This window comes from Chiloscyllium punctatum, chromosome 23 (genome assembly GCF_047496795.1).
Source record: "Chiloscyllium punctatum isolate Juve2018m chromosome 23, sChiPun1.3, whole genome shotgun sequence".
Lineage (NCBI taxonomy): Eukaryota > Metazoa > Chordata > Chondrichthyes > Orectolobiformes > Hemiscylliidae > Chiloscyllium > Chiloscyllium punctatum.
Genome location: NC_092761.1, coordinates 72,925,641 through 72,942,594, shown reverse-complemented (window position 1 = coordinate 72,942,594; position 16,954 = coordinate 72,925,641). Strand labels below are relative to the sequence as shown.

The 16,954-nt window shown below is 39.3% G+C and overlaps 1 protein-coding gene across 1 annotated transcript; it reads left to right on the top strand.

Moving 5' to 3' along the window:
- The first annotated feature begins 502 nt into the window (after window positions 1-502).
- Window positions 503-11,044, top strand: LOC140494142 (uncharacterized). The gene is made up of 4 exons (XM_072593192.1): window positions 503-706; window positions 4,063-4,240; window positions 5,247-5,302; window positions 8,801-11,044. Exons 1-4 carry the CDS (start codon window positions 550-552, stop codon window positions 9,580-9,582), a joined length of 1,173 nt encoding a protein of 390 aa, XP_072449293.1. The 5' UTR covers window positions 503-549; the 3' UTR covers window positions 9,583-11,044.
- Window positions 11,045-16,954: the final 5,910 nt, after the last annotated feature.

The window sequence follows — 16,954 nt, the reverse complement described above, 5'->3', positions numbered from 1 at the left end:
TCAGCCTGCAACCATGACTTGATAATGTCAATTACATCTATCATTTTACATCTATTTTGGCACCAATACAGCAGCTTTATTGTGATTGTTGTATGCATTCAGATAGTGTACCTTGATTGTGTTTTTTTTAAATTGTCGCAAACTTAAACCTTGGATGCTGAAACACTTTTAACTTTGTAGTTGTCCAGTCCTGTCCTATTCTGAATTAAAAACCTGAAGCCTGATTGTTAAAGAAAACTACAGAAGTACTTTATGTACAACTATCTTTTATTCCTCATACTGATGTCATAAATAAGTTACCATTAAGCCGATGTTAAACATTTTAGAAAAGTGTGATTAAGAACAATAGTTGGTGTGTAAAAAAATATTTGACCAGTGAATTGGAGAACCCCGCCCTATAACGAAACCAATAAATCACGAAGATAGAAATAGCCTTGGAGCAATCACGCCTTAATATTATAAATACTGCACCTTTTGAGGATAGGTTATTACTGAAACAACAGTTGACACATCACGTCTTTAGCTGTGTTGGAGAAATCATTGAAAGAAATGGCTTCAGTTCTACCAGTGCTTCTTTTTTGCCTGATTCTTCAATGCACACCAACCTACGCTCAAGATCCTTGCATGATTCAGAATGCCATCGCTGGTGGTCCATTTAACCTAAGGGTTCATCCACTGTACTACATGGCAAATACAGAATATAATGGTAAGTTATTGTCAGTTTCAGCAAAGGCAATGCCTTTTCTGTAGGGTCAGACTTAATCTTTAAGTCAAATGTTATTTTACATTTTTCTATCTTAAAAATAGAAAATAAAAATGAACTTTATCTTTTTAACCAATTAATATATTGGTATTTGCTTTCATGTTCTTTAAGTGTAAAAAGGATTTGGGAAAGAAACAGATTGTTGATGAGCCATGATGTCCAAAAGGATCTCATAACTAGCAATGTGCAGATGTAGATATATGTAGATTAGATGTAAGATGTAAAGATATTTCAGTTTGGTCACAATAATCTGCTTTTTAGTTCTGCACATTCAAAGTTTTACATAACTGTGGTGATCTAAGCTTGGTGTCTTTCCAATTAATCTAGTACTAATCATCACTTTAAGGAGCATGTTTTATATATCCTTTGGTGTTGAATGCTACTTTTAATAATTGACAATAACATTTTACGTAAGGCTTTTGGCATGCCCATAACACCTTTGCTCATACTGCAGTTGTATGTGGAAGTGGTAACAAAGATTCTACAGTTTATAATCTTCTGTGCTTTAGTTACTGAACTGCTCTGCCAATGAAACAGTTTCCTGGATTTAATTTATCAAATCTTATCATAATTTTGGTTCTTTTTACTAACTCTCCACTAAATCTACTCTGGCACTAAGGGGAACAATACTAGTTTCATTTGTCTGGCCAACATGTGACTCCAGAACCACGGTTGACTCTTAGGGCAATTAGGGATGGGCCATTAATCCTGGCGTAGCCAAATATACCCTAATCCTGTTAATGAGTTTTTAAAAAGGTTTGACTTGACATAGCAGCTAACATTTTCAACTATCAGTGAAATTTCTATCTGTATAAAGAGGGCAGGAAGAAACTTGAATGAAGGGGTTTAATATTCTGAGGTTATTTTGAATTATAAAGTGAATGATTTTTTTTAACTATAAACCTCCTTATGCCTCTAAAAGTTTGGAGTTTGTAAGTACAAGTTATGTTAATAATTTTACCCTGCCATTGTGAGAAATCTAAAATCCTTGCATACTAACCTATCATACTTCATAAATTTATTATCATTAAATTAAAATGACTCCTTTACTGGATACACGCATGTTCTAGTGTGATATCAAGTCATATAGATAACAACTGTCCCAAGCTCTATCCAGCTGTGCTAACTCATGTTTCTAGTCAGGATAGCAAGAAGGCCAGTAGAATGGATTTCAAGATCTCTGTGCTGAGGTCAGGTAAAGTCAGTTTCATCTACGAATGTTCTTTCCATCACCTCGATAGGAATATTTACTGTTCATATTCAAAGTTTGTGGCAAGGTGTCAAGATGTTATCTGCAAAACTGCATTTCAGACTGCCAGACATACACAGTAGGTCAATTCTGGTGCAAGATCAATTACCTTAAACTCTGAAAGAAAGGGGTTTATGCTCTCCACCAATGCTGCCAGCCCTACTGAGTATTTTTCAGTGTTTTCTGTTCTTATTCCAGATTTCTATCATCCAATATGTTTTGATATTTTTAGATATAATATAATATGGAAATGTTTGAGGAATTGCATTTTGATACAACAAACAGAAATAGGACTCACACAATTAACAATTTTACCGCCTCCCCCCCCACCACCACCACCATTGTGTGAAATCTAAAACCCTTACATACTAACCTACTATACTTGGGTGGTGTTATAGAACAGAGGTTCCTTGAGGTTCAGGTCCATAATTCATTGAGGTTTGCATTGTAGGAGGACAGGGTGATTAGGAAGGTGTTTAGCACATTTGCCTTCATTACTCAGTACTTTAGAGTATAGCATTTGGGAAGTCATGTTGAGGTTGTACAAGACATTGGTGAGGCCTCTTCTGGACTATTGTGTCCAGTTCTGGTCGCCCAGTTATAGGAAGGATATTATAAAAGTTTGTGAGAAGATTTGTAGCTTGGGTGCTCGTTGTCGTGGTTCTGTTTGCCGAGCTGGGAATTTATGTCGCAGACGTTTCGTCCCCTGTCTAGGTGACATCCTCAGTGCTTGGGAGCCTCCTGTGAAGCGCTTCTGTGATCTTTCCTCCAGCATTTATAGTGGTTTGTCTCTGCCGCTTCCAGTTGTCAGTTCCAGCTGTCCGCTGCAGTGGCTGGTATATTGGGTCCAGGTCAATGTGTTTATTGATAGAATCTGTGGATGAGTGCCATGCCTCTAGGAATTCCCTGGCTGTTCTCTGTTTGGTTTGTCCTATAATACTAGTGTTGTCCCAGTCAAACTCATGTTGCTTGTCATCTGCGTGTGTAGCTACTAAGGATAGCTGGTCGTGTCGTTTTGTGGCTAGTTGGGTGTTCATTGAGCAAAACCAATGTAGTGTACAAAATCCCATGCAAGGACTGCACAAAACACTACATAGGACAAACAGGAAGACAGTTAACGATCCGTATACATGAACACCAACTAGCCACGAAACAACACGACCAGCTATCCTTAGTAGCCACACACGCAGATGACAAGCAACATGATTTCGACTGGGACAACACTACTATTATAGAAAAAGCCAAACAGAGAACAGCCAGGGAATTCCTAGAGGCATGGCACTCATCCATAGATTCGAAGGTGTTTTTCTAAGGAAAAACTTCTTTAGCCAGAGAGTGGTGAATCTGTGGAATTCATTGCCACAGAAGGCTGTGGAGAGCCAGCCATTGAGTATATTTAAAACAGAAATAGATAAATTCTTGATTGCCAAGGGGATCAAAGTTATGGGGAGAAAGCGGGAAAATGGGGTTGGAAAATCTAGGAGCCATGATTTAATGGCAGAGCAGACTCGATTGGCCAAATGGCCAAATTTCTGCTCCTATGTCTTCTGGTCTTATTTAAAAAACACATTAGGACTTTTTTTTTTACAGAAGGTGTCACGTGTGGAATGAACTTCCAGAGGATGTGGGCACAATTAAATCATAAAAAGAAACTTAGATATGTACATGAGAGATATGGGCTAGGAGGGGGCAGGTGGGACTAGTTTAGTTTGGAATTATGTTTGGCATGAACTGGTTGGACTGAAGGGTCTGTTTCCATGCTGTATTATTCTATGATAGATTTCTGATTAGCAGTCGTATACAGTATTACACGATTAGGTGGGCAATCAACCATGATCATATTGAATGGAAGATCAGGCTCAATGGCAGGGCTAAATATCCTGTTCCTACCTTCCAATGATCTTCCTTATACCTATAAGTTGCAAGATGAGCTTAGCACATTTGATTAACAAAAGATACGTTAGAATTAGCTGTTATTTTAACTATAATGTTATGTTTGTGATTGCCAGGATATCAAATTATAACGTCAATGTTGCTATTTTATCCCCAGTTACCATTTTAGGAATTAAGTCTGAGGTTGAAGTGGCTCTCTCAGCACTGAAGAACAATATCACCTTTGGTTATTGGAAGAACAATTCTTCACTTTGCTCGGGTATTTTTGCGAATCGGACTTCATCAAATGATATCTGGATTTCACCCACAGACATGTCAGCTCATGTGATAATTAGGTATATTTTATATGCTAAAAAGCATTTTACTTTTCATCTAATGCCCATTAAGTAGTGAACATCTGTGTCACAGGAATATCATATGCATCCTACACAGTGTACTTTATAATTGTATAAAGGATATAAACTATTTTACAAAGCTGCCATACCTGTGAAAGGTATTAGACAAATTCATTTATTACTACTTCTATCATCTTAACTACTACCTACCTGACGATGGTAAAAACGAGGACTGCAGATGTTGGAAACCCGAGTCTGGATTAGAGTGGTGCTGGAAAAGCACAGCAGGTCAGGCAGCATTTCTGCTCCTTGGATGCTGCCTGACCTGCTGTGCTTTTCCAGCACCATTCTAATCCCTACCTGATGATGGTCAAGTTACCCATCACTAGTCACTGAGTAGGTAACTTGAAAAAAAAAAGTGGGGTGGTAAAAATCAAAGCTCTACCCTTCTCAGTACTTATTCAAATTAACAAGCAGCAAGTTACAAAAAAAAACAGTCAGAGCAGCCATCCTCATTACATGGCTTCCAAGAAATTTAATAATTCCTTCTCTCAAGTGGTGCATAAGCACCATAGTCCAAAACATGAAGGAAGGGGCTTAAATCATTAAAACCCAGAATCACAGGAAGAGAAAAAAAATACATCTACGGTTACCTTTGCTAGCCCACTTCAGGTCACATCATGGTTTCATTTCAACTTAGACTCCTCATATAAAATTGCAGAAGTCCAGATATTTTCATCTTCTTAAGAATATTTGAAAATGTTGCGTATAAATAAGGAATGAAGCAGAAAATGCATTGATATTGAACTTGGTAATTTAAAGTTAGTTCTCAGCATTGTTTAAAACTTTTCATTATGAATTGTGCCATTCAGTAGCAATTATTAACCACTAGAAATAGCAACTTTATGCACTTTTTGCTATTCTCAAGTATCCATGTACTTGAGTGCATGTGACAATAAAAACCTAATTCTAATTCTAACTTCCTTTTTTTTCTATTTGGTTTCAGCGCCTATATCAAGACAGTGAACAAAACATATCTTCTAACCAAAATGATCAGCACAAGTAGGTTTTGTCTTCAAATATTGTTAATAATGATAGATTAGTGGATAGATTTACCATTGCGTTTTTATAAGTTTTCTTTCTATAATTGATATCATGCAAAAGCCCATTTCCTATGCCTACCTGCCCATTTCCAATAGTTTTGGTCGTAAACTGAATCCTTAATTATTCCCACAAAGGTTAAGGTCCTGGCATAAAATTACTCTTGTCCTCAGGTGCAATTTGTGTAAACATCAGATTGTTGTGTCTCATAAATGGTAATGAATTTAGAAATCTTGAGCCATGGTGTGCTGAAATATTGTGGCATATGGCTCATACCTTGAGTTCCTTATCTCAGTCATTCATTACACAATGCAATAACCAGAAGGAATATCAGCTCATGTACAATAACATGTCTCTTTGTCCCTCTTGGGTTGTAATGAGCAAAGAGCAAGTTGTCTATTTTCTCTTTATATCTGAAATATTAGACAATTATAGGCATGCAAGTACCCCAAGAAATTCACTATCTTAGCACTGTCACCAAATGTAACTTGTCAGTGTGTGGTTCAAAGATCTTTCATACTCCTGAGATTATTCAGGATAAGAGGTCGCCCCTCAAAGTGACTGTAACATCATTCCAGATGCACATGGACCATTCTCAACAAATATTTCAAGGAATTGGTACATATAACATGTTTATTTATATTCATATATATTTTGGAACTTCCATGCTTTTCTTCCATTTAAAGGTTCATCCTTCGTTTCCGCTCCCTCTTTTTCTGTAGCCTCCCCGCAACCCTTCTTCAAAACCCTCAGTAAAGATTGGGTCATTGAATTCACCCAAGATAGATATTTGATAGTCAGTGGTTATAGTGGGCCTACAGGACAGTGGAGTTGATCACAACCAGATCCGCAATAATTCATTCCTGATGAAGGGCTTTTACCCGAAACGTCGATTCTCCTGTTCCTCGGATACTGCCTAACCTGCTGTGCTTTTCCAGCACCACACTCTCAATCTAGATCAGCAGTAATCTTACTGAAGTTCTTTTAAGCCACTTAAACATCAACTAAATCAAATTAAATTACATGAATTAAAATATCCCAGACCCTTAAAGTAAAAATCAAACGTTCAAAATTAAAATTAACAAAACTCAACCAGCAGTTCAGTTGCAAAATTAATTAGGTAAAATGCAGAAGATTGCATGGAAAAATTCACTCCAGAGCATCATGGACCTAAAAGTCAATCACCATCACACTTTACCTGAAAATGGGAAAATTCATATTCAGCCTGAAGTGTTCAGGGTCCATGCCTCAAACAGAGTTTAGCCTGTCATGTATTCAAGTAAGAGCTGTATCACAGGGCTGTCTGACACAAGGTTAGCTACATTCAGGAAAAACAGGGCTTCATATGGCCAAAAAGGTTTTCCATAAATGGTTAACTGTGTGCTACAAATAACAATAAGTACTTCAAATACAGTTACCTGAATGTGAAACCACCAGAGGAGAAGGATAACCCTCTCAATTCCATAATCAAACTTTTCAGTCTGCTGACTGATACCATTCTATATCAAAAGCAATGCTCTGAAACTCTACAAACATTGACCTTACTGTCTCCAATTGCCAGCTTCAACATTCATCCTTCTGGTCAACACAATCTCATTCCCATCCTCACAAACAGCCTTTTCCTAGCCTTCCCCAGTCCTCTTTACCACTGCTTCCTGTTTACACCTTTTCCTTGCCTCAAGGCCTACCCAAGAACCAGGCCTTCTATATGGAGACTTCTCTTGCGAGCATCCAATTTGTGTCGCATCTCCATGGCAATAAGGTCCATGTTGTCATGTTACTTGCTGTATCATTTGTTGGGGTGAAGCTGTGGTCAGAATCCAATCTTATGCGCACCTCAGGCTTACCTAATCACACATCAAACAGTGGTAAATTTGCTCTGAGTCCGGAACCCTGGATTCAAGCTCCAGACATGTGTGATAAGATCTCTGAACAGGTTGAGTAAAAAATACCTGCACAGCAAGATACTAAATGGAATGTCAATTATACCACCCCTGGCAGTGAGGACACTTATCAGGCAGTGGCAGTATCCCCACCTTTGAGCTAAGTGGCCCAGGTTTGAGTCCAACCTGCCACCAGAGGATGGGTTAATTTAAAGGAAAACCTGCCTGAAGGCCCTTCTGGTGTAGTGGTAGTGACCCTACTTGCAAGCCAGAAGACCTGCATTCAAATCTCACCTGCTCCAGAGATTTCTCTTAACAGACTGATTCAGAAGTTATATTAAAAAGCTTGGCTCTTGTGGCACTGTGGTGTTGTTCTCTGGACCAGGAGGCCTAGGTTCAAGTCCCACCTACTCCAGTTGTATCTCATAACATACCTGAACATTTTGATTAAAAGTAACTGCATATCCACCTTCTGCAAAGATTTAGTTCCATTATCAGTGAGAGAATCTGAGGATCTCCCCAGCAATCTTGTCGTCCCCCAGCTATCTCAAATGTTATGCAATCTATATGTTTATTCTGTGCATCTTGTGATGCTAGCCACCAAGTTAATAAAATGTTTACTGAACCATTAATGATGTTTTCCTTCAGAGATCTGATAATGATTCAAAGTTTTAGTCAAGATATCCCTGAAAGTATGTCAATGTTTACATGGAATATTTGGGGATTTGTTGATACATCAAAGGAAAGGTCTCAAACATAAGCATTTAAAAGCTAATGATGTGCATAATCCTGATATATAGCTGTTGAGTGACAACACAGAATTTTGAAGAACTATTTCTGATAAACAATATCATATCTATAGAAACACTTAAAGAGTCATAGAGTCATAGTGATGTACAGCACAGAAACAGACCCTTCAGTCCAACTCCTCCATGCCGACCAGATATCCTAACCTAATCTAATCCCATTTGCCAGCACTTGGCCCATATCCCTCTAAATGCTTCCTATTCATGCGCCCAACCAGATGCCTTTTAAATGTTGTAATTGTACCATTCTCCACCACTTCCTCTGGCAGCTCATTTCATACACACACTACCCTCTGCTTTAAAAAAGATGTCCCTTAGATCCCTTTTAAATTTTCCCCTCACCCTAAACCTATGCCTTCTAGTTCTAGACTCTCCCACTCCAGAGAAAAGACCTTTTATCTATTTCCCCGATATTGATGTAATTCACAGAAATATCTTCAGTGCATTGGAATTGAGGAACTCATTATTGAATAAATAATGTCAGTCATATATTTCATCATTTTTGGATTCACAGCTTTAATTTAAATGTAAAACTGACACAAATTTTATAGTCATGTTTTGCCAAGAATCTTCTGACTTGAAAGACTGAGAAGTGAGAATTGCTCTTCTGCACTTTGATTTCCACTTTGTAAAGTTGGAAGTATAATTAAAGATTAACAGGAGTTAATATTTATTTGTAGAATTGGAATCTATAACTTTGAATACTAAGAAAATGTATGTATTATTAATTATAGTGATAATATTTACAAAATGCAATTGGATTTGTACAGATTCTAGTTCTGGAGCTGGGACCACTGCTTCATCCAGTACCAGTAGCAACATGACCACAGCTTCACCCCCAACCAATGAAACAGCAAGTAACATGACCACAGCTTCAACCCCAACCAATGGAACAGCAAGTAACATGACCACAGCTTCAACCCCAACCAATGGAACAGCAAGTAACATGACCACAGCTTCAAACCCATCCAATGGAACAGCTAGCAACATGACCACAGCTTCAACCCCAACCAATGGAACAGCAAGTAACATGACCACAGCTTCAACCCCAACCAATGGAACAGCAAGTAACATGACCACAGCTTCAACCCCAACCAATGGAACAGCAAGTAACATGACCACAGCTTCAAACCCAACCAATGGAACAGCGAGTAACATGACCACAGCTACAACTCCAACCAATGGAACAGCGAGTGACATGACCACAGCTTCAACCCCTACCAATGGAGCAGCTAGCAACATGACCACAGCTTCACCCAAAGTCAATGTAACAACGGACAACATGACCACTGCTTCACCCAGAACCAGTGTGACCACCAGTGCAAAGATGAACAATACCACAAATTCTCCTATCAGCAAGATGACTGTGAAAACCACTAATCCTTCCAGTACCAGAACAACCATCATGCAGATGAATGTCACCACATCGTCAAGCACCATGTCAGATACTACTACCACAGGAAATGCTATGAGCACCATCAAAACTTCAGGTGGATTCACCATTAGTTTGATGTTCTTAACATTTATAGGCATTGGGCACACACTTTTGTAATAAAATTAATGTCACATCTGTTGGAATGTTCACCTGTACTTACCTACAGACATAACTGTCCTAACAATTTCTGAGATTTTGCACAGTAACAGTTCCTGATGTTATACAGTGGTGATCTTAGAACTGTCATTTGGAAGCACCTGATGTTTTTTACTTACTTTAATACACAGTTAGGCTCAATTGATAAATGTTAAACTCTGCTTCACCCTATTATAAATTATAGTTAATACTATTTTCCTAAACTAACTGGCATGATGAAGCATGAAACATTTTGTTGCACTTCTGATCAGAATTTATAAACGAAAATATTTGCTTTGCATTTATTAATTCAGAAGTTCAGCCAACTCCCTCAATGTGAGACTATATGAAGGTCGCAACTGTTTTGTTTCATGTAATTTTTATGGTTGTTTGCTGCCTTGTATTTTTTGACATTATTAAATTGTATATGGGATGTACAAGATACTTGCACTGTAGCAAAACTTCTAATATACTGAAAACTTTTTGGTCAGCTGTTGAATTATTAACTCTATCACTTGGCTTTGATGATGAGTCTCACTTAATCAGGCAGCATGTTAGATGATCAGTTGATGATAGAAACCAATATTCAGTCTCTGCTAAACAGTGAAGGCAGACAATGAACTCAGAGGAAGCCTGAAAATTGTAATGGAAAGATTCAACTTTACAAAATAATTGCAATTGACTTGTTTCACTTAGGTTTCTTTGAATTCCTGTTCCACCCTGACTAATAGGTTGAAGATCAAATTGTTTGTAATTTTTAAAAATTATCTTTGAATTGAACATATCATTAATTACTGGTACCTTCTTATTGGTTGGATGCAATGCATCATGGGTAAAACAGTTTCTATGGGATGTCATTATAAGTCATAACAATTCTGACTCTTTCACAATCCATTTGTTTGAGTCTTAAGTGCCACTAATATATTTACATTTTATTTGATGCAGTTTATAAGAGGTAATCATTTAAAATAATCTTACATTCTCAATTAATAAGTATTACCATGACACATGATCTATTCGGACTTCAAAATTCAGACACTACAATAGGCATTGTAAATATATCACCGACTATTGATCTATTTTCTCAGCTTTCAATCTTTTTTCAATTTTCTGTTCTCATTTGTTACTTGGATTAGTTATCTTATGATATATTAATTGTTATCTTTATATTTCTTGTGCATTTGACTGAATAAGATATTGCACAGCTCTAAATATTCCAAAGCAATGATATATTTAATGTTTTATCCATGTTATGAAGATTTGCAATGTCTGATATCTTGCAATTGCAATTTAAAAGATAAACACCTACCAACTTATTTTAGCTTCCTCTCTCTTTAATTGAAATAATTGTCAACTTGTTTGTGAACTAGCAGTGAGATTACTGGTATGCCTCACATATCTACTTGAGTAATACATTAAACTATGTAAGAATTATTGACCTGAATCTTAACGTGTTGCAGCATGTGGCTGGAGAGTTGATGGAGTGTTCAAATTGACTGGGGAAGTTGGTTCAAACACATTGACTTCTGCATTTTGTCTGAGTGCATTGTGACAGCCAGTGTGCCATTCACCAAATATTAATGTTCAAGTCGAGCAATATTCTAAGTGTATTTTATAGCTGAATAAGAAATCCATAGATTACTGGGTTTCTACAAATCATCAGTGCAAACAAGGCAGGTCCAGAGCAGTAATGAGAGGGACTTAAACAGCTTCAAGGGAATATACCACTTAATATTTAGTAGCACCATTGATTTCCTACCTGCTTGGAGGACTGGGTTTATTTACAGCATTTTCACTAAAAGCTTACATTTTGGAGCTGAAATGTTTGATCTCTAGCATCGGTCTGATGCAGATCTAGCTTCCTTAGATTGGGCTCCTTGTCTCCAAATGAGGTCAAGATGACCAGGAAAATCACCAACATCTGCACTGACCACTGATCTGCAGCTGCGCAGAAGAGAAGCTAAGTTTCAGAATGAATGATGACTCTTAATGAGTCCCAGTATATGCCATTACATGAAGAGATGGCATGTCACGTGATCCTGCTCTTCCATGCAGCCTCATGGCAAGCTGAAGCCACAGTCAGATATTTCTTAATTAAAATTAATCTTCTCCTTATCTCCACAGACATGTTTCAATAGTAGAAGGAGTTCAAAATATCAGGCAACAATACAGCAGCCATCAGAAACACCTTACAGCCAAGGAAGTACATTTGAAGTCTAGTCAATATGGTAATTTAGGAAACAAGATAGCCTGTTTTACACATGGCAAGCTTCCAAAAACAGCAATGTGAGAATGACCAGATCTGTGTGTTTTGCATTAATAGTATGACTGTGGGTTGCTTGTCATCATTAGAAAAATGCTCACAACCATGTTGTTTTTATAAAAGGCACAATTAAATTTTATTGCTGCCATTATCTGGAAAGTGAAAAGTTTAAAGATAGAGTCATGCAGAGATACAACTCATCCATGCCGACCAGTTATATGAAGTTAATCTGGTCCCACTTGCCAGCACTATGGACCATATCCTTTTAAACCCTACCTATTCATATACCCAGCCAGATGTTTTTTAAATGTTGCATCCAGCCTCCACCTGGCAGCTCATTCCATACACACACCACCCTCTGTGTGAAAATGTTGTCCCTTAGATCCTTTTTAAATCTTTCCCCCTCACCTTAAACCTGTGCCGTTGACTTTTGGACTCCCCCACCCCAGGGAAAAGACTTTGTCTATTTACCTTATCCATGCCCCTCATGATTTGATAAACACCTATAAAGTCACCCCTCAGCCTCCAACGCTCCAAGGAAAATAGCCCCCGTCTATCCAGCCGTGCCCTATAGCTCAAACCCTCCAACCCGGGCAACATTCTTGTAAATCTTTTCAAAACCCTTTCAAGTTTCACAACATTCTTCCAATAGGAGGGAGACCAGAATTGCATGCAGTAAATTCTAAAAGTGGCCTGACCAATGTTTTGTCAGCCACAATATGATCTTTCAACTCCTATTCTCAATGCACTGAACAATAAAGGCAAACATGCCAAACACATTCTTCACTATCCTATCCACCTGTGACTCAACCTTCAAGGCACTATTAGCCTGTAAACTAGAATCATAGAATTCCAACAGTATGGAAGCAGGCCATTCGGCCCATCACGTCCACACCGAGCCTCCAAAGAGCATCCCACCCAGACCTACCTCAATCCTGTAACCCTGCATTTACTGTGGCTAACCCATCTAGTCTGCGTATCCCTGGACACTATGGGACAATTTAGCATGCTCAGCCTACCTAGCCTGCACATCTTTGGACTATGGGAGGAAAGCGGAACATCCAGAGAAAACTCATGCAGCCACATGGAGAATGTGCAAACTCCACACAGATAGTTGTCTTAGAGTGGAATTGAACCCAGGTACCTGGCACTGTGAGCCCACAGTGCGAATAAATGAGCTGTGCTGCCCCTCTCAGGTCTCTTTGTTCTACAACACTCCCCAAGACCTTGCCATTAAGTGTATAAGTTCCGCCATAATTTGCCTTTCCAAAATGCAGCTCCTCACATTTACCTAAATTAAACCCCATCTGCCATTCCTCAGCCCAATGGCCCATCTGATCAAGGTCCTGTTGTACTCTGAGGTAATCTTCTTCACTGTCCACTACATCTCCAATTTTAGTGTCATCTGTAAACTTACTAACTATACCTCCGATGTCCGCATTCAAATCATTTATATCAATGACAAAAAGAAGTGGACCGAGCACCAATCTTTGGGGCACACCACTGGTCACAGGCCTCCAGTCTAACAGGCCTCCAGTCTAAAAAGCAACCCTCCGCCACCACCCTCTGTCTTCTACCTGTATTTAAGAAGGGAGGGAGGCAGAAAACAGGAAGCAATAGGCCAGTTAGCTTCATGTTTGTAACAAACAAAAACAGAAATTGCTGGAGAAACACTCAGCAGGTCTGACAGCATCTGTGGAGAAAAAGCAGAGTTTTGAGTTCAGTGAAGTCTCTGAAGAAGGATCACTGGACTAGAAATGTTCACTCTGCTTTCTTTCCACTGCTGAGTTCCTCCAATTTTTTCTGTTTTTCTTTTTGTTTTCAGATCTCTAGAATCTGTAGTTCCTTGTTTTAATTTTTGCTTGTTGTCTGTCATATGAAAGGTCCGGGAATTGATCATCAAAGACATTACAGGCATGAATTAGATACACAAGATAATCTGAAAGAGTCCGCGTTGTTTCCACAAAGGGAAATCATATTTAACCAGACTGTTCTAGTCCTTTGAAGGATTAAATTGCACAGTGGGTAAAGGGAACTTACCATAGTTGGATTTCCAGAAAGCATTTGATAAGGCGCCACTTCAAATGTTATTGTCGAAATTGAAAGTGCATGGTATAAGGGTTAATATATTAACATGGATAAAAGGTTGGTTGGCTGGCAGAAAACAGAATACATATAAATGTGCCTTTGTTTGATTGGCAGGATGTGACATGAAATCCTATCGATGTCTGTGTTGAAGCTCCAACCTTATGCAATTTACATAAATGACAGCTAAAAGAAGACACAGTAGCAAAATTTGCAGATGATGTGAAATAGGAAAGAAAGTATGTTGTGAAGAGGACCTGAGGATGTTGCAGACATGATGGGTTATGTGATTGGGCACAAATCTGGCAGATGGAGCATAATTTTGGAAAATTTGAAGTTGTTCACTTTGACAGGTTGTGAAAACATTTTTATTCATTTATTCATGGGATGTGGGCATCGATATCTGGGCCAGCATTTATTGTCTCTGCCGAGTTACCTTGCAGAGATACTGATGAGTTGTCTTCTTGAACCATAGCTGTCCATATGGTGTAGGTACACATCCAGTGCCACTGGGGAAGGAATTCCAGAAAGTTGATCCAGTGACAGCAAGGTACAACAATGCTTAAGTGAATAACTTGCAGGGGGCATGTAGGTGGTGGTGTTCCCATGTATCTACTGCTCTTGTCTTTAGAGATGGAAGTGGTCACAGGTTTGGAAGGTGCTGTCTATAAATTTCTTCAGTGCACCTTGTAGATGGCACACACTGCTGCTACTGAAACTCAGTGATAGAGGAAGAGGATGTTTGTGGATGTGGTGCCAATAGGCTGCTTTGTCATGGATTGTGTCAAGCTTGAGTGTTGTTACAGCCGCACTCACCCAGGCAAGTAAAGAGTATCCCATCATACACCTGAGTTGTGCCTTGTAGATGAGGTACAGAGTTCGGGGAGTCAGAATGCAAGTTACTCACTGTAGGATTTCTAAGCTCTGACCTACTCTTTGAGCCAACGTATTTATATGACTGGTCTGGCTCAGTTTCTGGTTATTGATACAAGCCAGGACGTTGATAGTAGGATATTCAGTTATAGTATTGCTATTAAATGTTAAGTGATAATGATTGGATTCTGTTTTCCTGGAGATGTTCATTAACTGGAATTTGTGTGGCACTAATTGCTAGAGTCATAGAGATGTACAGCATGGAAACAGACCCTTCGGTCCAACCCATCCATGCCAACCAGATATCCCAACCCAATCTAGTCCCACCTGCCAGCACCCAGCCCATATCTCTCCAAACGCTTCCTATTCATATACCCATCCAAATGTCTTTTAAATGTTACAATTGTACCAGCCTCCATCACTTCCTCTGGCAGCTCATTCCATATACGTACCACCCTCTGCGTGAAACTGTTGCCCCTCAGGTCTCTTTTATATCTATCCCCTCTCACCCAAAACCTATGACGTCTAGTTCTGGACTCCCCAGTCCTAGGGAAAATACTTTGTCTGTTTATCCTATTTATGCCCCTCATGATTTTGTAAACCTCTATAAGGTCACCCCTCAACCTCCAACACTCCAGGGAAAACAGCCCCAGCCTGTTCAGCCTCTCCCCATTGCTCAAATCCTCTAACCCTGGCAGCATCCTTGTAAATCTTTTCTGAACCCTTTCAAGTTTCACAGCATCTTTCCGATAGGAAAGAGACCAGAATTGCACACAATATTCCAACAGTGGCCTAACCAATGTCCTGTACAGCCACAACATGACCTTCCAATGCCTGTACTCAATACCAATAAAAGAAACCATACCAACGCCTCCTTCACTATCCTATCTACCTATGACTCCACTTTCAAAGAGCTATGAACTTACACTCCAACGTCTCTTTGTTCAGCAACACTCCCTAGGACCTTACCATTAAGTGTATAAGTCCCGCTAAGATTTGCTTTCCCAGAATGCAGCACCTCGCATTTATCTGAATTAAACTCCAGCTGCTGCTTCTCAGCCCATTGGCCCATCTGATCAAGGTTCTGTTGTAATCTAAGGTAACCTTCTTCACTGTCCAATACACCTCCAATTTTGGTGTCATCTGCAAACTTACTAACTATACCTCTTAGGCTCGCATCCAAATCATTTATGTAAATGTCAAAAAAGTGGAGGACCCAGCACCGATCCTTGTGGCATTCCACTGATCACAGGCCTCCAGTCTGAAAAACAACCCTCCACCACCACCCTCTGTCTTCTACCTTTGAGCCAGTTCTGTATCCAAATGGCGAGTTCTCCCCGTATTCCATGAGATCTAACCTTGCTAACCAGTCTCCCATGGGGAACCTTGTCGAACGCCTTACTGAAGTCCATATAGATCACATCTATCACTCTGCCCTCATCAATCCTCTTTGTTACTTCTTCAAAAAACTCAAACAAGTTTGTGAGACATGATTTCCCACGCACAAAGTCATGTTGACTATCCCTAATCAGTCCTTGCCTTTCCAAAAACATGTACGTCCTGTCCCTCAGGATACCCTCCAACAACTTGCCCACCTCCAACGTCAGGCTCACTGGTCTGTAGTTCCCTGGCTTGTCCTTACAACCTTCTTGAAGAGTGGCACTACATTTGCCAACCTCCAGTCTTCCAGCACCTCACCTGTGACTATCAATGATACAAATATCTCAGCAAGAGGCCCAGAAATCACTTCCCTAGCTTCCCACAGAGTTCTCGGGTACACCTGATCAGGTCCTGGGAATTTATCCACCTTTATGCATTTCAAGACATCCAGCACTTCCTCCTCTGTAATATGAACATTTTGCAAGGTGTCACCATCTATTTCTCTACTTTCTATATCTTCCATATCCTGTCCACATTAGATACTGATGCAAAATATTCATTTAGCATTTCCCCTATCTTCTGTGGCTGCACACAAAGGCCGCCTTGCTGATCTTTGAGGGACACTACTCTCTCCCTAGTTACCCTTTTGTCTTAAAAGAATTTGTAAAAACCCTTTGGATTCTCCTTAATTCTATTGACCAAAGCTATCTCATGTCCCCTTTTTGCCCTCCTGATTTCCCTCTTAAGTATACT